The sequence below is a fragment of the Salvelinus namaycush genome, chromosome 12, assembly GCF_016432855.1.
Source record: "Salvelinus namaycush isolate Seneca chromosome 12, SaNama_1.0, whole genome shotgun sequence".
NCBI lineage: Eukaryota > Metazoa > Chordata > Actinopteri > Salmoniformes > Salmonidae > Salvelinus > Salvelinus namaycush.
Window position 1 is genome coordinate 25,211,814 of NC_052318.1, and position 20,207 is coordinate 25,232,020.

The 20,207-nt window shown below is 43.3% G+C and overlaps 1 protein-coding gene and 1 long non-coding RNA gene across 10 annotated transcripts; both read left to right on the forward strand.

Annotated features, from left to right (window-relative positions):
- Positions 1-9,500, forward strand: LOC120057033 (BRCA1-A complex subunit RAP80-like). 7 transcript variants are annotated; one of them, XM_039005398.1, is made up of 20 exons: positions 1-182; positions 320-445; positions 818-896; positions 1,040-1,170; positions 1,309-1,632; positions 1,944-2,796; positions 2,979-3,106; positions 3,222-3,653; positions 3,901-4,251; positions 4,585-4,640; positions 4,776-4,954; positions 5,087-5,142; positions 6,049-6,370; positions 6,554-6,635; positions 6,841-6,964; positions 7,162-7,246; positions 7,366-7,414; positions 7,982-8,051; positions 9,097-9,259; positions 9,431-9,500. In XM_039005398.1, exons 2-19 carry the CDS (start codon positions 341-343, stop codon positions 9,130-9,132), a joined length of 3,462 nt encoding a protein of 1,153 aa, XP_038861326.1. In that variant the 5' UTR covers positions 1-182; positions 320-340; the 3' UTR covers positions 9,133-9,259; positions 9,431-9,500. The 7 variants fall into 7 exon arrangements, with proteins under 7 accessions (XP_038861326.1, XP_038861324.1, XP_038861327.1 ...); XM_039005396.1 differs by lacking the exons at positions 9,097-9,259; positions 9,431-9,500 and having other exon boundaries at positions 7,982-8,325; XM_039005399.1 differs by lacking the exons at positions 9,097-9,259; positions 9,431-9,500 and having other exon boundaries at positions 7,198-7,246; positions 7,982-8,325.
- A 5,519-nt stretch (positions 9,501-15,019) lies between these two features.
- Positions 15,020-19,722, forward strand: LOC120057035. Of its 3 annotated transcripts, none has more exons than XR_005477877.1 (5): positions 15,020-15,071; positions 16,847-16,951; positions 17,229-17,319; positions 17,498-17,578; positions 19,349-19,722. It is a non-coding gene; the product is annotated as an uncharacterized LOC120057035 (long non-coding RNA). The 3 variants fall into 3 exon arrangements; XR_005477878.1 differs by lacking the exon at positions 15,020-15,071 and adding an exon at positions 16,163-16,456; XR_005477876.1 differs by lacking the exon at positions 15,020-15,071 and having other exon boundaries at positions 16,163-16,951.
- Positions 19,723-20,207: the final 485 nt, after the last annotated feature.

Sequence of the window (20,207 nt, forward strand, 5' to 3'; positions counted from 1 at the left end):
ATTTCACCCCTCCATCAAAAAGTTCGCCCTGCTTTGAGTCACGTGGTTGAAGAAAATGGCTTCTTGAAACGAATTTTGTCAAATGTGTTGCTAAAAGTAGAAAGTATAGCTACCTAAAACTGAATGCGAGTGTTAATATTGGACTGAAGGGTTTGTAACTTCAATCTCAGAAATCGTTATGCGTAAGTAACCGTTCTACTTTCGGTTTTTCATGATTCTCAGGAAGATGGGTGTGCAGCAGATCTCAACTGTCGTAATTTAAGATAGCTAACGTTAGCTTACAGTAGCTAGCTAACTAACAAATCTGTCTCGATTTAAGCACCAAAGTCAACCGAACAACATGCCTCCTCGGAAAAAGCGAGAGAACAGAGACATTGATGATTGTCCCAGGAAACGACGACGAGCTCAGGAAGAGGGCAATGTTGTCAACTCAGACAGCGACGAGGTAACCAGCTGAACTAACGTTACTGTATTTAGCTAGCTGGTAGCACACTGAATTTCTAGCAAACTATCTTCCCACACTAGACGCAGAACTACCGAGCTAGGTATATTTCTGTGTAAAGTGACCTTTCATTAAATCTTAGCTAGAATATAAAGACTATATGGTATACTTGATAACTGTCGGCCTTCAAACAATTTGTATTTGGATATCTAAGCTAGGCTTCCAGGCTTGAATAATAATATTATACAAACCTGGATGCCTAGCTTAGAGCCAAATACAAATAGTCTGAAACAGATACTGCTTGGCCGACACTTATCAAGCATAGCATGCAGTCTTTATATTCTACATATTCTACTCATCTCTCTTCTAACCCAGGATGAAGACTTCAGACCGACATCATCATCATCAAGAGGGGAGAGCAAACGGGACAAGGAGAGTAGAACACGATCAAACGGTATTCTGACCAACATATGTCTCCTTATTTGTAGCTAATTAGACTCATAATTTTCATGTACCACATCACCAGAATGCAACTATTGAAGCACTGCAAGATGGAACTTTAACCTACTGTACTGAAACTGTCCCTTCTCTTCTCAGAGATGACAGAGGAGGAGATGCTGGACCTGGCCATGAGACTGAGTAAACAGGAGGCCAGCAGCGCGGCTCTCCGGCAACGACAGGAGGAAGAGGCCGTGAGGAAGGCCATCGCTGAAAGCCTCTCCGTAAGTGTAGGTATTACTGACAGAAATCAAATGTCGCCTGGAGATTTCCTCTATCAGTCCTCACCATTGTTTCAGATCAATCCAACCATTTGTATTGCGTTCTATCTATTCCTGTGATACATGAGTGTTGCTGTATCCCTTCAGGCAGACAGCCCTACTCATCCCCACTCAGAATCTTCGCTCGGGTCAGGGAGCCCTACCCAACAATGTCAAAATTCTCCTCCAGAGCGAGAGAGCAGCATACAGCCCCCCAGGCATAAACTCTCCTACCCTAACCATGGTGTGGCTGACAGGGAGGGAGCCCGCGGTGGAGGTGTTCATGTAGGGGTGGCTCCCTCAGACAGGAGGGGGAAGAAGGAGGGAAGCCCATTACTAGATATGCCTGACCTGTCTCAGACCCAGAAGGTCTACTCCCAGTCCTCCCCCCTCAACCAAGCTTCCATCTCAGTGCCTCTCCCATCCTCACAGGTCAGTGGTGCACACACACAGACCTACGCCATTATTTATCTGTCATTGCCTGTTCAACCCTGGCTGCTGTTCTGCATTTCTTCAGGGGCTTCAATGGGCCCAGATCTAACTAACTACGCTCATACCTTAAGACTTAACTAATGTATGTGTTAAGTTCTGGTGACAGCAGGGTAGAAGAACCAACTACTTACTTAGATCTAAATGTGTTTTTAACAACAATGTTAGCATCATCTTACACTCATCACAGGCTAAGAATGCATGCCAGATCAGTTTTTTTATTTTTTTTATGATATCTTCTATGCCATTTTAAGGAGGAGGGGTCTTCTCAGAGGAACCTTTTCGGAGACCGCTCAGCCAACGCAATAGAATCTCAGGACTACAACAACTCCACAAAGAGTGACTCCCAGTCCCAACTCAGGATCAAGTCCCCTGGTTTCCCTTCCACTACAGCTTCCCAAGCCAACAAACCTGTCCTGTGCCTGGAGAAGCTTAGCCAGGACCTCCTAGTAGACTGTCAGGCCTCTGGGTTCCTACTAAAGGGTCATCCCAGCTTAACACTTCCCACAAAGTCCCAGAAATCTCAATTTTATCAGCCCAAGAGCCCCACATTCTCCAATACCCCTGTGTTTTCCAAAACAGAGAGAGGTGTGGAACCAGGCCAAAGTAGTCCCTCCTTTCCTAAACGCGCCATGTTCTCTAATAGTGATTCAGGAGAGGAGGAAAAAGAGGCCAGTCCCACCGTTCCTAAAAGCCTGGTCTTTTTCAAGACTGATAGAGGAAAGGCAGAAGAAGAAGGGAGTCCAACTTCTCCTAAAAGCACCATGTTCTCTAAGAGTGAAAGAGGACCAGAAGAGAAAGAGACCTTCTCCGGAAGTCCAGTCTTTTCCAGAACTGATCAGATAAGGGACCAGGGTCCACAGAGCTGTGTTGAACGTGTCTCTACAACAGGAGACTATGAGGGTGGAGACCGAGATGATGCTGTGAAGAGCAGGGATGCCTCCGAGTGCCTTCCACCACGCCCCAGAACAACCCTGTCCCTGAACAAGAGATTTGTGCCTATAAGGAAGACCGCTGGAGTTTCAGACAAAGCTGTTGACCAAGAGGAACGTGAGGGTGAATCCTCGCAGAGAACTGTAAACAGGATTAGCACGCCTGTAAAGTTGGGTATGTTTTTTCCCCATTGTTTTAACCACTGTCATACATACAAAGCAATGTTACGATCATACATTGAGTTTGAATAAGAACAAGAAATACCTTTATGGCAGGTTCAAATGGCCTCTCTGCCTGCCCTTTTGGCTTTTTATGTTCAGATTCAATGTATGTATTGACATGATTCTTCCCTTTAGCTACAGAAGAAGACCTTAATTCAGAGGAACTTACATTGGCTTTGGAGACTCATCCAATGCAGGAGTTAACCAGCAATATGGCGCTACGCTGGTCAGATGATGACGAAGAGGAAAATGGTCCTGAAAAGGTGAAGCCAGGGAACTACAATATTGTCTATCACCAGTACTGTTATATAGCTTTTGGCCTCACCTGAAACCTAATTTACAGTGTATTGTGGAAACATCTTTCTCTCTCTCTTGCAGTCAGCTCACTCGCCCAGCCCAGTCTTCCCACAGGAGAATCACCTCCTTCAGCCAAGCAACCAGGGTCTCTCCCCAAACACCCATGACCACCGTTCCCCCCAACACAGACACAGCCCCTGCCTCGTCCCCAAGAAACGCACTCACAACTTCAAAGGCGCCGCGTGCGAGGAGGGGGAGAGCCAGTCCAAGTGCATCCGGAAGAAGTTCACCTTCAAGGGCATGTATGGAGCCCCCTCTCCCTCTCTTCTCAGACAGGCTGCAGGTAGGAGCCAGGATGAGGCCAAAGCCGAAAGCACCTCTTCCCACCAGCCCCTGGCCTCCTCCAGCCCCCTCTCTCCCCCCACAGACGGCCAGGGTGATGGGGGAGTGGTGTGCTACTATTGGGGTGTGCCTTTCTGTCCACGAGGGCAGGACCCAGACGCCTACACACAGGTGATCCTTCTTGGTCTGATGTAGTTTTCATTCATTTTTCTCTCACACAGACATTTTCTGGATTATGAGTCAATGTGGGTAACTGACATCTGGGAACACAAAAAGTGAGGGGTATGAATACTGTGTGCTATTGTATTGTTTAAGAAAAGTTCCATCCATTATTTTGTAATATTTCATTGATCTAATGTTAGATGTCATGACTTCTAACTGTAAGTGTCTAATAGAAATTACATGATTTTCCTTACAGGTGATCCTGTCCCAGCTGGAGGTGTATGAGAAGAGCCTGAAGGAGGCCCAGAGGGGTCTGCTGAAGAAGGCAGGCTGGGGGGAGCCAGTCCTCCCTGGGCCCCCAGAGAAACCCTTCTCCAGGAGGGGACGCCTCGAGAGACGCAGGGCCCCAAAACTCATGGAAGAGGAGAGAGGGGGGAAACGTCAGGAAGAGCTAGTGGAGGTGGTAGAGGATGATGATGATGAAGAGGAGGGAGAGAAGAGGGCGAGACAGCGGTCACGGGGGGGGGTGGAAGCGAGAGGGAAGAGAGGAAGACAGGAGTGGAAGGACTGCCAGGATCTGTTTGTGTCCTCTCCTGAACAAGAGGAAGTGAGTATTGCTTAATAATTAGAAATGCCTATTATAGACAGCTTGGAGCAATGCATTTATGTATTTTCGTAGGCTGTATTAATATTTATTTATTTTTTCTTTAGAAGTGTCAATCATATCAAAGGCTCTGATGATGCTACAGTACTTACTAAAAGTTCCTTGTTACACTATCTAACCACCAGATGGCACTATCAACAATTTACAATCCCAATGTGTTATTATAATACGGGCTTAAGTGTGTCTTTTTGGGATAGACACATTTTATTATGTAGAAAGGTCAATCCACTTGATGTTTTTCCCCCAGCAAATTTGTCTTGTTTTGTCTTCCCATAGAAATCTCCCTACCCTGTATTTCATGCAGATACCAGTCAGCTAATTCTACTTAAACGGTAAGGGAGGCGTAAACTGCTAAATCATACAGTATGGACCTAGGTTGTCTTTAATCTCAATGATACAAGTGTATTAATTGTGCACAAGAATGAAAAAAATGTATAAAGAATTCAGTTGATTTCTCATTTTATCAGGAGACTTGGCCTTAGAAGAGGAGAGGAAAGACTAGCAGAAAAACAACCACCTGACTTACTGGAGGAGAGGGAGGAAGACGAGAAGGAAGAAAAGATGGATGATAAAGAGGGTGGAGAGAAGAGGGGGGAGGAAGAAAGGATGGGGGAAGAAGTGGATGTCGGAGGCTTAGAAGTTCCAGGTATAAGAAATTATGATATATACCTACTGGTTTATGGAATAATATGGTTCCATTTAGATTTGAATAATTAATGTTGTGAGCTTCATATGTAGCTGTAATTGTCATGCCGCTACTTGTTGTTTCTGATGGCAGAGACCCAACTCAGTGATGACAGCACTCGAGACCTCATGGTCACCAGCCCTGCACAGGTTAGAGTCACTTCAGCACTACCAAAGACACTCGTATATAGAGCATTTTGACTACGGTTCTGAATGATTCTCCTTCTTTTACCCAACACCTAGAAATAATGGGTGTGTGCATAGAATTGTGAGGCTATGGTTTAACATTTTAGCCATTTCGCACAGTGGTTCCCAAACTGTGGTGCTTGCCCCGGGGACCCCCCCCCCCCCAAAAAAGAATACTCTGTCCGGCTGTCAACTTACTCTTGAAAGTTGTAATAGTAGAATCGAATGCACAAGGTACTATTTCGAAATTGGGGAGTGCATCATCAGTATTCCTCTTATCATTGCATACCTTCATGGGCTGTTTATAACTTGTCAAATGTCCAGATCAACTAACCCATGTCAGGAAGCATTTTTTTTTGCTAGATTGTTACCCTATACATTTTGTTGTGATGTTTAAGTCACTCAAATATGACATGAATACACATTAGACATGGCAAAATGTATAGAATTGCAGGAAATAAGCTTTAAACTTGCAAAATGTCCTCTGCCAACAAAATGGGTGTGAACAGTTTGTCATGAACAGTGCTTGGACCCATGGAAATATGGGGCGTGGGAGGTTCCCCAATGCAGGAAGGGGGGCCTGAGTGAAAAAGTTTGGGAACCCCTGATTTAGCAGACGCTCTTATCCAGAGCGACTTACAATTAGTGCATTCATCTTAAGATAGTTAGGTGAGACAACCACATATCACAGTCGTAGGAAGTACATTTTCCCTCGAAGTTATCAGCAAAGTCAGTGCTAGCAGGAAAAGACAAGTGCAGGTTTTTTTTGTGGGGGGCATTGTGGGATTTATTTACTCTTTGAAGAGGTAGGGTTTCAGAAGTTTTCGGAAGAGGATTGTTGATGTCTATGATTGATTTGGCAACCTGTAGCCCCAGCCAGAGAGCCAGTCCCTGCCTCAGATCCAGACATTTCTTTCATCACCCCGTCCTCTGGAACAGCGTGAAGAGGGGATGTTGGTGGTTGGAGAGGAGGAGGGGCGGAGGAGTAGCCCTGTGGGGATCCCTGCTGTAGGAGAGGATGTTCGGATGGAGGAGGATATCCCAGAGCCTTCCTTCCCTCGGAGCCCCAGCATGGACTGTCCCATGTGCATGCGTCTCTTCCCCCTGACGGAGATTGAGATGCACGCTGCCTACTGTGACGGTACCACCGGTATCATGGAGGAGGAAATGGCAGAGGAGAGCCACTCGCAGGGTGATACTATTTTCCTTTTGTAGGACAATAGATCTGATTCTGAGTAGGCACAGCAGACCAGCATGCTGAAAATTATGAACTTGTCAATGTCGCCAAATTTTACAGTACCCACAAATGGTATTTTATACTATTTCAGGACTGATGTACATACAGTAAAACAGTCCTGTTGATATGTACCGGTAGTTTCAGTCAAGGCTCGTAGGAAGGGGACCAGAAGGGGAGAGATCATTGGAGAGGAGCAGCCCAGCTCTTCTGGCTCTGGCAAGTAAGTAGGTATGACAGTATTTACCTTGGTCTAGCGGCACGTCTTACTCGGGTTACGTTGGGATTTTGTTGTGTGTCCCATCCTAAGGTGTTGAAAGTAAATTTCCCTTACTCTTTCCTATAATGCCTATACATGTTAACAAATATTAATTAATGGAAGACAACTGATGTTCATACCTTTTCTACGTGTGTTGTCTCCACGGCAGGGTGGTACAGGGAGAGAAGTGCTTCCTGTGTCAGCAACTATTTCCTCTCAAGAACCATGAGAAGCATGTAGAGGACTGCATCAAGAACAAAGAGGTCTCCAAGGCTGCACCCAGAGACGGACAGGTACTCCTGGTTAGCAGTACTACACACACTAGTACTTGTTTTTCTTCTACTTCCTGGCACTGATTCTGCTGATAGCGGCTATTTCAAAGAAGGGTCTACTTGCAGTGACTGATATGTGGTTGTTTTTCTTACTAAACTTGGTTGAATGCACTGACTTCAAGTTACTCTGGATAAGAGTGACTGCTAAATGACTGTAGCTCTTCTGGTCTTCTGTCTGTGGGACGATCTTCCAGAGTGGAGACTTGCTGAGTGCTCTGGACCAGAGAGAGCATATATATTCAGGTACTGTACTCTCACTTTCTGTCATTGGCTTGTTTTACACTTTCCTAAAGCCTCTTTCCACCATGTTTGAATGGGAGCAAAGAGAGACAATGTTTTCACTCTATTTGGTCTCTTTTTAGGGACTGCTGAGGCCGAACCATGTGATACTACCTTCAATAACCAACAAAGGTAAGCAAAACAACAGGAAATAGTGATGGATTTTGGGGGGGAAACTCCATTTGACTGTTACTGTAGTACCCACCCCCGGTGACATAGGATGGGGTAGGATAGGGATAGGGAGGGGAGTCTGATAAGCGGACCCTGTCAAGGATATACCCTGATAGTTAGTATTCTCAAGCATCATAGCAAGTCTATTACATGCTTATAAGACTTCATAGTTGTCCATAGTGGACTAAGGCTGTTAGTATACCCCTATTTAAGTAGGTATTAATTTGCCATTTTCTGCTGATTTTAATAGTTCATTAAAAAAAACGAGGGTCAATATGAGATGGTAGTAAGCAGACTGCAGCGTTTAGTGCTGGTCTACACTTGATTGGGGATTCCACAGCACTCCAGTAACTATATATCATCAATCTACCTCTGAAGCCCATAACCTCTCTGTATAACAGTGTGCATGTAACACCTGCACTTGTCCAATAAGAAATGCAAAATTTCACTCTCCGTTGAATAATGTTTTCCTACGGTCTACCCCAATGAACATGATCCTGCTCTGTATAACTGTTACTTTTATTCCAGTGGCCTGATTGATGATCTGGACACAGCAGAATCTGGGGGAAGAGGAGACTTCAGCGCCCCAGGTTTTAGAGTGAGCACCTTGCCCATCCAATCCTTCACCCCTGTCTCAGAAGCCACAGACTGCCTTATCGACTTCTAACGCCAATGCTCTTCCACTACCTCCTCTTCCTCCTCCAGGCCCAGCCAAAGAGAGAGATTAAATCAATAGTTTACAAAAAATATAAATTACTGTCAACCACTTTTTATACTCCTGCATATCTTTTATTTGTATTGTTTGTTACACTGAATTGAATGACAAAAATGTGTGTTATTAATATGGTATTAAATTATACTGATTTCTTTTATCTACTTTCGTTGGGAGACATGTTTGTTGGATTGTTACTATGTTGATGTGGATGTCATGAGGTATACGTGTAGTTCTAAACTATTTCTTGCAGTAATGCATACAGAAATCTATGTAAGAGTCCATTCACTTTTGCAGACCAACCAAAAGAATGCCTGCATACCAAACAGTCACAGCGAACCAAACCGTCCTCATTGTACATTATTGGGTTGTATTTTGGAGGGGGGAGAACTATCAGGTTACAGCAGCCTTCATCAGTGCCACGGTGGCTGTATGATTGTAATAGAAATACAGTGCTACCAGTGTAAACAATGATTGCAAGAGGACTGATTGTCAATTGCAGGTAAACATTTCTTCAATTTATTTTGTAGTGAATTTAGGTACCTTCTGTCGAGTTAATTTTGTTTTATGGTGTGTCAAGTATATGGTAGGGCTATTTACACCTGATGTTGCGTGAAGAATTTCCTTCCAAAGTATGCTGAAAACGTGTCCTTCTGCCAACACTACAAGCATATCAAGTTTTAAGTGATTCAATCCATGGAATGTGCTATAGAAGTACAGTTAACACTGCTATTAGCATCTAAGCTCTTTGCCATCTGTGTACCATTCCAGTGATTCTATATCCTCCCAGATGAGCAGCAAGACGACCAAGAGGGCCAAACTTAGCCAGGATTCCTCAGACCCAGTCAGCATATGCATATCCGCAGATACCTTCCACATGGTACACCTACTGTGTGTGACCTTATCGCTGCGTTTCATCCTTCCTTTGCAGGGGAAAGTGTCTCCCAGCCTTTCCGTCTCTGAGTAGGACGAGGACCTAGGAGAGGTGTCATCTCACCTGCAGAAAGATCTGAATAAATGACTGGGCAAAGACACCAAAAGGCTCCTCCTTAAGATGCTTCACACCTTTGTGAGGACCACACCTAATGGAACAGGTATGTTAAAAGAGACATGGTCTCGATGTGGTCCAGCGAAAATGTCCTATGTGGACTGAAATGTTGTGTACTCAAGGAAAGTGGAAGCTACTGTGGTTGGCTTCAACAGAGACTGGTGACTTCCTGGCACTAGACTTGGGAGGGACTAACCTATGTGTCCTCTATTTGAAGTTAGGAGTGGAGGATCAGCAGCATGAAAGATGTTTACACCATCCATGAGGAGGTTGATACGTCTGGAAAGGCGAGTGTAAACTCACTGTTAAATGTAACAGTTTCTTAGTGTGTGTATGTGACCCACCGAATGAGTGTAAAACTAACACTTTTGAAAGTGTTGACAAACTAACACCCTAAGAGTGTTGGGTCTGTAACACCGTGGGTGTTGCAAATTGGGTCCGTAACACTGGTGTTGCAAATTCTAACTTAAAATAACACTTAGTAGTTTTACAGTCATTCATGGAGTGTTGTTTTAGCATTGTAGGGTGTAGAGCATTATTTGCATATTTCCCAGCAGCTTTGTTAGTAATATGATATATGGAGGGAGGTAGGTAGTTGAAAGGAGTGATAATTTTGTAATTTAAACAAATAGAATATTTTAACGAAATGTATATATTTTGAATGTTAGTGAATGTTAGTGATACCCACCCATGACTGTGTTTTGTTAGTAACAGAGACATGGTTTTGCAGTCAACACTAAGTGGCTGCCTGAGTGAATGTTTTTTAATTAAAAGTAAACTATTTATATAGATATACACTGCTCAAAAAAATAAAGGGAACACTTAAACAACACAATGTAACTCCAAGTCAATCACACTTCTGTGAAATCAAACTGTCCACTTAGGAAGCAACACTGATTGACAATAAATTTCACATGCTGTTGTGCAAATGGAATAGACAAAAGGTGGAAATTATAGGCAATTAGCAAGACACCCCCAAAAAAGGAGTGATTCTGCAGGTGGTGACCACAGACCACTTCTCAGTTCCTATGCTTCCTGGCTGATGTTTTGGTCACTTTTGAATGCTGGCGGTGCTCTCACTCTAGTGGTAGCATGAGACGGAGTCTACAACCCACACAAGTGGGTTGGTAGTGCAGTTCATCCAGGATGGCACATCAATGCGAGCTGTGGCAAAAAGGTTTGCTGTGTCTGTCAGCGTAGTGTCCAGAGCATGGAGGCGCTACCAGGAGACAGGCCAGTACATCAGGAGACGTGGAGGAGGCCGTAGGAGGGCAACAACCCAGCAGCAGGACCGCTACCTCCGCCTTTGTGCAAGGAGGTGCACTGCCAGAGCCCTGCAAAATGACCTCCAGCAGGCCACAAATGTGCATGTGTCAGCATATGGTCTCACAAGGGGTCTGAGGATCTCATCTCGGTACCTAATGGCAGTCAGGCTACCTCTGGCGAGCACATGGAGGGCTGTGAGGCCCCACAAAGAAATGCCACCCCACACCATGACTGACCCATCGCCAAACCGGTCATGCTGGAGGATGTTGCAGGCAGCAGAACGTTCTCCACGGCGTCTCCAGACTCTGTCACGTCTGTCACATGTGCTCAGTGTGAACCTGCTTTCATCTGTGAAGAGCACAGGGCGCCAGTGGCGAATTTGCCAATCTTGGTGTTCTCTGGCAAATGCCAAACGTCCTGCACGGTGTTGGGCTGTAAGCACAACCCCCACCTGTGGACGTCGGGCCCTCATACCACCCTTATGGAGTCTGTTTCTGACCGTTTGAGCAGACACATGCACATTTGTGGCCTGCTGGAGGTCATTTTGCAGGGCGCTGGCAGTGCACCTCCTTGCACAAAGGCGGAGGTAGCGGTCCTGCTGCTGGGTTGTTGCCCTCCTACGGCCTCCTCCACGTCTCCTGATGTACTGGCCTGTCTCCTGGTAGCGCCTCCATGCTCTGGACACTACGCTGACAGACACAGCAAACCTTTTTGCCACAGCTCGCATTGATGTGCCATCCTGGATGAACTGCACTACCTGAGCCACTTGTGTGGGTTGTAGACTCCGTCTCATGCTACCACTAGAGTGAGAGCACCGCCAGCATTCAAAAGTGACCAAAACATCAGCCAGGAAGCATAGGAACTGAGAAGTGGTCTGTGGTCACCACCTGCAGAATCACTCCTTTTTTGGGGGTGTCTTGCTAATTGCCTATAATTTCCACCTTTTGTCTATTCCATTTGCACAACAGCATGTGAAATTTATTGTCAATCAGTGTTGCTTCCTAAGTGGACAGTTTGATTTCACAGAAGTGTGATTGACTTGGAGTTACATTGTGTTGTTTAAGTGTTCCCTTTATTTTTTTGAGCAGTGTATTATACATTTTGTAAGGCCTAGTTTTCCCCAATATTGTGGTCTGATGATCCTGGCTCATAGGCCATATAACATCTGCAAGTCACAATATGCTGGCTTGTGAAGTGATTTGTAATTCCTATTGGAATCCAGCCAGAGGGAGGATATTCAACTATTTTTATCACCCACAACCAGCATTCAGAATGACTGCTTTGGTAAAGTACTAGCTAATGAAGAATACCTAAACCATCTAAACTGGAACAACCATCTCAGTAATGGATTCAATAAATCTAACCACTTACAGATTGGATTAGTTTATATTTTATATTTCTTTGGATTAGTTTAGATTTGTTATTTATGTCTGTGTAGTACTATTCTAAAAATCAACCTGCAACAAAGCATGCTGGGAAATGTGTTGAGGCCCCTCCTTAGTACATCTTTTTCACTCAGAGTTAACAGAAATGAACTCGGCTCAGTTGAGTAACAACACCACACGGTGTTGTCATGATGTTGCGATTCACACTTGATTTTTCCCACTGGTGTTAACTCCACTAGAATAACACTCACAACACTTACCTCCACACTAAGATTTTAACACCTGCAAATTTTAACTCCAAGAGAGACCTCAGGAAAAGTACTGAAGTTAGTGTGAAAGGGGAGAGTGTCGCAGAAGAAGAAACAGAATCCATCCACGTTCCTCGCAAAACCATGAGCAGCCATGAGCTCAGATGCAGAGGCTGTGCCAGTGGTTTAATTTAAAACTGCCTTGTTCAGGGGCAAAACGACAGATTTTTACCTTGTCAGCTCGGGAATTCGATCTTACAACCTTTCGGTTACTAGTCCAACGCTCTAACCACTAGGCTAACTGCCGCCCCCAGGTTTATTTATTGGAAAATAAAATAAATAAATGTGATGCTGGATGACAACATAATGATGTTTGTTTCCAACATTCGGGCTGTTTTCCTAAAGAAGTTAAATCTGCTTTGCGTTTTGTTTCCTTTCCACTATACTAACGAGTATCCCAACCCTAGAAGGAACCAGTGACAGTAAAAAAAAAACAGCAGGGATGAATGTTGAAACTTGTCGAAGGTATTTCAACAGGGAGGAACGTTGAGGGAATGCCACTACTCTGCCAGGCAGGCCCCAAACAACAAGAAAAAAAATCCTCTAAAATGTTTCTATCTTCAGAGGTCTATAATATTTTTTTATGTCTGACTGTGTTCAACCCAAACAATACCAGTTCCTTTCCTGTGGAACTTTTTTGCCTGTTTTCTGACGTGTAGGTCAGTTTACACCCCCTAATAAAGTCGTCAATTAGTCCATGTTTCAAGTCAAGGGCATTGCTATAAAAAAAATGATCTAACCTTTATTTATCCAGGTTTCATTGAGATAAAAATATATTTAGCAAGGGAGACCTAATTGAACCTGGATGAATGATATATGACCTGGATGAATTAAGATGTAAATATAGTGCTAGGTATAGGGCTGGTTGCCTCCTGAAAAGACATCAGTGTTGTCATGAGCAGATCTGCTTTACAACATTGATTTAAGATTACAGTATCATATTTGAAGAGAACAGAAAAGTAGGATCTAGGGATTCATCCAGTCAAGTTAACTTAAAATGATACATGACTTTCACTGGAGATGGAATATTTCTGACGGAGAATTACATATGCATGGACATCGTCACCTTGTGGAGAAATACTTATTTTTGTCTATTCTGACTGTTGTGTTACTCTGAATAACATGTCATAATCCCACTGGTCATCTTTGACTATGCCATTATCTATAATAGTGTTATAGCTGTTATAGATGGTATACAGGTGTTATACCAGATGACATGGACAATGGAACCTTGTCCTGAAATAGAAATAACAAACCTTCCCATTGGTAGAGTGTCTGCAGCCTTTCCGTCTCTCTGTGGAGAAGCTGCGGGAGGTGTCGTCTCGCCTGAGGAAGGACCTGATCATAAGGCGGGGCAAACACACAAACCGCCGAGCGCCAGTCAAGATGCTGCCCACTTTTGTGAGGTCTACACCTGATGGGACAGGTACTGTACTGTATTCCTTAAGGCCCAATGCAACCGTTTTTATATTAATATCAAATATTGTTTGCGTAACTATTAAGTACCTTACTGTAATAGAATTCCTTTAAAATTGGCAAAAATGGCTTTTTAGCAAAAAACTATTCCTCAAGCAAGAATTTTGCTCGGACTTTCTGGGAGTGGTCTGAGTGGAAAGGGGAAAACTAGCTATTATTGGCAGAGAGGTTTGGAACTATCTTTATCATTGGTCTATTAACCAATTTACTCGGTGCTTAATTTGTAAATTGGGAGGTACCGGGAACAAAAAGCGAGCCCGGGAGGGGTGACCTGGCTCTGAGGTACAGCAACGCATGAAGAAAAAAATAATCTTTATAACAAAACATTGCATGCATTATCATCGCTTTTGCATACTGGCATAGAGCAGTAGAGGCCTTATATAATTGCATGTTTAGAAATAATTTTAGATGACAGAAGACCTTTGCAGATTTTTTTGTAATAGCTCACAAATGATCGAAATGACAGCCTACTTTGACACTGAGAATCTGAGATCAATAAAAATGGCCCTGTCTTGAATACATCAATAGCCTAGGTGTGTGGAGACTAGGGTTGCAAAGGGTGGGGAAACTTTTTCCATAGGAAGTTAAGCCCAGGAATGTTGGGAATTTTGCTTAAATTCATCAATAAAGTTAGCTTATAACAGTGAACCTTTTTTTGTGGGATACACAAAGGCAATTCTAGGTCTTGAGGCATAGGTTAACCAAAATATCTCAAATTCAATGGAATTGCAACCCTCTGCATGCACAGTACATTCTTCCATCACATGTGCAGTGCACTCTTCCATCACATGTACATCTGATTCTCAAGATCTTGCACACTAATGAGATGCTTTTGAGCCCATACTACTACACTGTCTGAGCCTAGGACTAAATACTTTCTGGGAAGTTTTGATTACAGTACTAGGTGGGGTGAATATATTTTATGACATACAATATTTTTTGCTAACTAGTAAATAGTAGCCTGCAGCAAAATGTGTTTAAATAATTTCTAACTTGTTAACAATTTCTGCCTGTTAGTTTTTGCTACCATGTGGGTTTTAGCTTGCTTGAGCCTGCTAACTGAGGAGTGTTAATTCACCTGTTTCCATACATGTTTCATTTACGGTAAAACATTTATCTTACAAAGAAGTTGTTTAATCTAACTGCTGAACTATTTATCTGTACATGGAATTGTATTTGTTTAGTTTTTTTTACTCTTTTTCTTCTAATCTTTACAGGAAAATGCCACGGACACTATCTGATGTGTGGAGACATTTCACTGCAGCTCATGTAGAAGGAAAAGCTGTGTACATTTGCAAATACTGTGCCAAATAATATGTGAAGAATGCAACAAAGATGCACGATCATCTGGCCAAGTGCATAATGTTCCCTCAGCGCTCACAACAAGCTACCTCTGACAAAAGTCCCTCTACATCTATTCGAGGTGAAAATTATGAATCAGACACCTTATCGATAGCAACAGCTCATGGTCCTCCTGGAATCAACGTTTTTTTTGACACAGTGGAGGAATGTAGTCAGAGAAATACTGATAAATGTCTTGCTCGAGCTGTGTTTGCAACTGGTTCAACTCTGATGCTCACAGGCAATGTGTATTGGAAGAGATTTCTGAATGTTCTTCGCCCAGCATACACCCCTCCAACCAGACATGCTTTATCTACTAATTTGCTGGATGCGGAGTTCAACAGAGTTCAAGTGAAGGTCAAGTAAATCATAGAGAAAGCAGACTGTATTACAATCATCTCTGATGGGTGGTCGAATGTTCGCGGGCAAGGAATAATTAACTACATCATCTCCACCCCGCAACCAGTATTCTACAAGAGCACAGACACACCGGTCTCTACATTGCAGATGAGCTGAAGGCAGTCATCAATGACCTTGGACCAGAGAAGGTATTTGCACTGGTGACAGACAATGCTGCGAACATTAAGGCTGCTTGCTCACATCACACCCATTGGCTCTGCTGCTCATGCATTGAATCTGCTCCTCAAGGACATCATGGCACTGAAAACATTAAGGCTGCTTGCTCACATCACACCCATTGGCTGTGCTGTTCATGCATTGAATCTGCTCCTGAAGGACATCATGGCACTGAAAACAATGGATACACTCTACAAGAGAGCAAAGGAAATGGTTAGGTATGTGAAGGGTCGTCAAGTTATAGCAGCAATCTACCTCACCAAGCAAAGTGAAAAGAATACGAGCACCACTCTGCTTGCAGATGTAAGATAAGAAATCCTTACTGCCCTGCCCACTTCACTGTTGCTCTAAGCACAGGAAACTGCAGTTCTGAAATACATCAAAAAGTGTGAAGACTTCTGCCTGAAGCCCATACACGCCGCAGCGTTCATGTTGGACCCTAGTATGCTGGCAAGACCATCCTGTCTGGTGCAGAGATCAACAAGGCCTATGGTGTTATCACTACCGTGTCTCGCCACCTTGGCCTGGATGAGGGCAAGGTTCTTGGCAGTCTGGCGAAGTACACTTCCAAGCAAAGGCTGTGGGATGGAGATGCAATATGGCAGTTGTGCCAACATATCTCATCAGCCACCTGGTGGAAGGGACTTTGTGGATCTGAGGCTCTTTTCCCTGTTGCCTCCATCATCCTCCAAATCCTACCAACATTAGCCGCCTCCGAGTGTAACTGGTCCTTGTCTGGGAACATACACACCAAAGCACGCAACAGGCTGACCAATACAAGAGTTGAAAAATTGGTGGCCATCCTGGCAAATTTGAGACTTTTTGAGCCTGACAATGGCTCAATGAGCCATCCTCAACAAGTTTGAGCTGTGCATCATTTTCTAATCCCAGGTAGAAACGGTGCCTGTAAATCCCTGTGTTACAATGTCTTACTTTCTATGCATGGACTTTCAATGGTTCATTTTAAGTCAAACTACAAATATGGGACATTGACTGGAAAACTGTCTGTCAGCCACAAAGTCCTTTTTAAACTACTCGTGACTGATCAGGAAAACACAAGTCAGAAAATTTAACATAGACATACTCAAGGTAATACATCTTGGTGACTCATGAGGGCTGTGACTTTGCCAGGTTTTGATCACTGAAAGCCATGCTCAGTTTCTAGAGATAAAGCATACGATTCCCCAGCCTGAATAGGTATGAATCCCCTTAGACCCGTCTCTTGGATTTTCGCACTAAGTTGTAAAATGTTGACTCATTGTGATGTCTTTCCCTGTCCAGTGGTTTTACCACATTGCGGCCTGCCTGGCTGAGTTCCTGGAGCTGAAGGGTCAGACGCTACCTCTGGGCTGTACCTTCTCCTTCGAGCAGAAAGACATCGACAAGGTTCGTCACAGTCAGCCAACACACACACAAACACATGCGCAGTCACACACACATGAATACACAAAGGATCCATTCATGCAGCCAGGACTGATATTAGTAGAAAATACCAAGCCCAGGTTACTTCTCAACATTGGACTAATTCAGAGTCATGACGTTTGAACATTTAATTGTCTTTACACTTGTTTGGACAGTCTATTTGACAACCCTGTCAGAAAGAGTCAAGGGCTAATAGTAAGTGATGGTCAAATCTCACTCATTGTCTGACCTCGACTTCCAGAGTATCCTGATCCGTTGGACCAAAGGCTTTCTTTAACTGTTTAGGAGTGGATGTGGTCAGGCTACTGAGAGAAGCCATCCACAGCAGAGAGGTGAGTCTGTAGGCCTCTTTTACCATCCGACTACCACCACTTTCTAATAACCAGTTATTTTGATGGGATATGCATTTGGAATGTTATTACTACATTAGTAGAGCCTATAAAATAAGTTGTTATACCAGTTTATTTATTTCTGTCTTTCTCCCCCCCTTGGACTATGACATTGGTTCAGTTGCAATGGTGAATGACACTGTGAGGACCATGATGAGCTGTGGATACAGGGACCAGAGCTGTGAGATTGACATGATCATTGGTAGGTAGTACCTATCTGTACTGCAGCCACACTACTGCAAACATAGCATTAGAGGAAAGAACACAAATAAAGGCATAAGATGCCCCATTTAGCCTAGCAAGTGAAGGAGAGGGTGACTGTAGTAACCATATATAAGTCATATTATCATGTTATTACAAATTGCTTGCCACAATGTTAGGGATGTTAATGATAACCATGGAGTCCTATCTTGAAACATATCATGTAGTTTAGTGCCATTTCTAGCACTTCCACAATGCAATGGCTCCCTCTGCTGGAGATGATAGCAACGGGGTTTTGTTTGTGTTTTTGTGTGCGCATGCAATATGTTGCATTCATTTCTGTGTAAGATTCTCTGCCTCCCCAGGGACGGGGACAAACGCATGTTACGTGGATTAGATAAATAACGTGAAGAGAGTGGGCGGGGAGGATGTATGTATTTGCAGGTAGCCTGGCAGGTAGGAGCGTTGGGTCAGTAACCGAAAGGTGACCGACAAGGGTTGGGGGGTGTTGTAGACGATGGGACATCCAAACTGAGTTTGACCTGGTGGTGGATCGAGATTTACTCAACCCAGGCGTGTATGCGTATGTGTTTCTCCACCAAATTAATGAGCAGTCAAAAGTACGTAGCTAAAGTACATAAAAATACATAACTTCTATGTTTGACTCTCTTGACTTTCATTTGCCGAATACAGGCCAAACCTCATTCACCCTGGTCAATTTATCTGTGTACTTAACTCTGTTGTTTTGTGACTTTGTCCAGGACAGCTTTGAGACCAGATTCATCTCTGGAGGTAGAGGAGTAAGTGACTGACACACCATGCTCTTATGTGTCATATCTCTAGTTACACAGATCCTAAATATAGCAGTTATTTTTTTTAATCAATGTGCTACATAATACAGAAGCTACTACTGGGTAAGATTGAGAGAAATGAGCGCAACTGTCTTTACAACTATATATTGTAAAATCGACTAGAAATGGAAGGGCTGGGAATTGCCAGGGACCTTGTGATATGATATTATCACAATACTTAGGTGCCGATATGATGTATTGCAATTCGATACTGGGATTTTTTGGCAATTTAACGTTCTAAACATTGCTCACCATATGTCTGCTGCAAAGGGACATGAGAAAATGCGTTTTGATCAGTCATAGAAATATTGTTAGTGCTGAAAACAAATTAGCTCCCTTATTAAAAAGAAGCTGAAGAAGGAAAAATACTGGAATTTTGGTACAGGCAACTAGCGCAAAAACTATATTGTGATAATGTCGATACGATATATCGTAAAAACATGTTCACCTCAGATAGAAATGTTATGAAATGGTCCACAGGGTTATTTCAGTTTAAGTGGTAAGTTACAGATAAATCCTGCTTTTTATATTCTTGTCACTTGATTGAATGGAGAATATCCTCTTGTGCTGCCATAATAACAATGTGGATTTCCTGCCTTTGTTTCCTCAGTGTATTCACAAGTCACTGAATCTCAGTAATATGTCGGTCTAACCACTATCCTAAAGTTAATTACACCCCTCCCTCAACCTTATCCCTGCCTTTCCACTCTGTTTGTCTAAATGCAGGAATTTCACATGATGGAATATTATTTCATAGAATACTTATTTTCCAATTGTCCATGGAGGTTGTATCTCTCTTCACTCCTTTGCACTGTCAGGAGGACCAATGTCAGTATCAGGTGTGCAGGTAGTCAAATCAATGTATGGCTATCTCCCTGTCTCTCTCAACATTGTTATCCCCCTGTTTCTCTTCCCTCCAGCTTCAGTAAGCAGCTCCAGGAGACCGTAAGAATCCTGGTCCCTAAGTGTAACATCACTTTCCTCGTCACGGAGCATGGCAGCGGAAAAGGGCACTGCCATGGTAACGGCGGTGGCACAAGCTGGCCATGTAGCCCCGACTGTTAGAGGACAGCAGAGGAGGATGAGGAAGATGGAAATTAATGTTAGGCCAGAGGAGGCACACTGGAAAGACTACTTGAAATGCAGCACCATAAAAATGTCCCCCTCAAATGCTTTTGTTGTACGGTACATGCTAAACAGCTCACTCACTTTCTCTTACTGTGTGGAAAGTGATGAATGAACTTTTTTACCGTAGGCTACCGTTAAAAATAAATGTTTTATTGTACATGGTTAACTTTCAGTGAGGAAATTCCCTTTTTTCTGAAACTTCTGTGTGAAATATGTATTATGTATAAGAAATGTTACATTATTTTATACTAGAATGAAAACTTTTAATGGGTAAAGGCTCGCTGTATATTTAGAGACCAGATATTTGATACTTGGACATCACTGCAGCTATATTTGAATGGCAGCTTGGTGATACAATTAGTCTTGAAGTAAAAATCTATGAATATCATGGTCAAGCCAAGTTCCACAGAATGGAAAGAGACACATGCTCACCCCCCCCCCCCCCTGTATGGAGATACTACAGAAGAACAAATGGGCATTGAATCAATGTTTTCAGCAAAATTATACAACTTTAGAATATTCAGTCACTCTTAAACAACAGACACCTTTTTGAACACGTGTTATGTTGTTCAAAATTTATTGCAAATGAAAGATGGCTAGCATTTGATATTGATACAATGTTGCACTGTACATTTCCCTGCACCTGCAGTA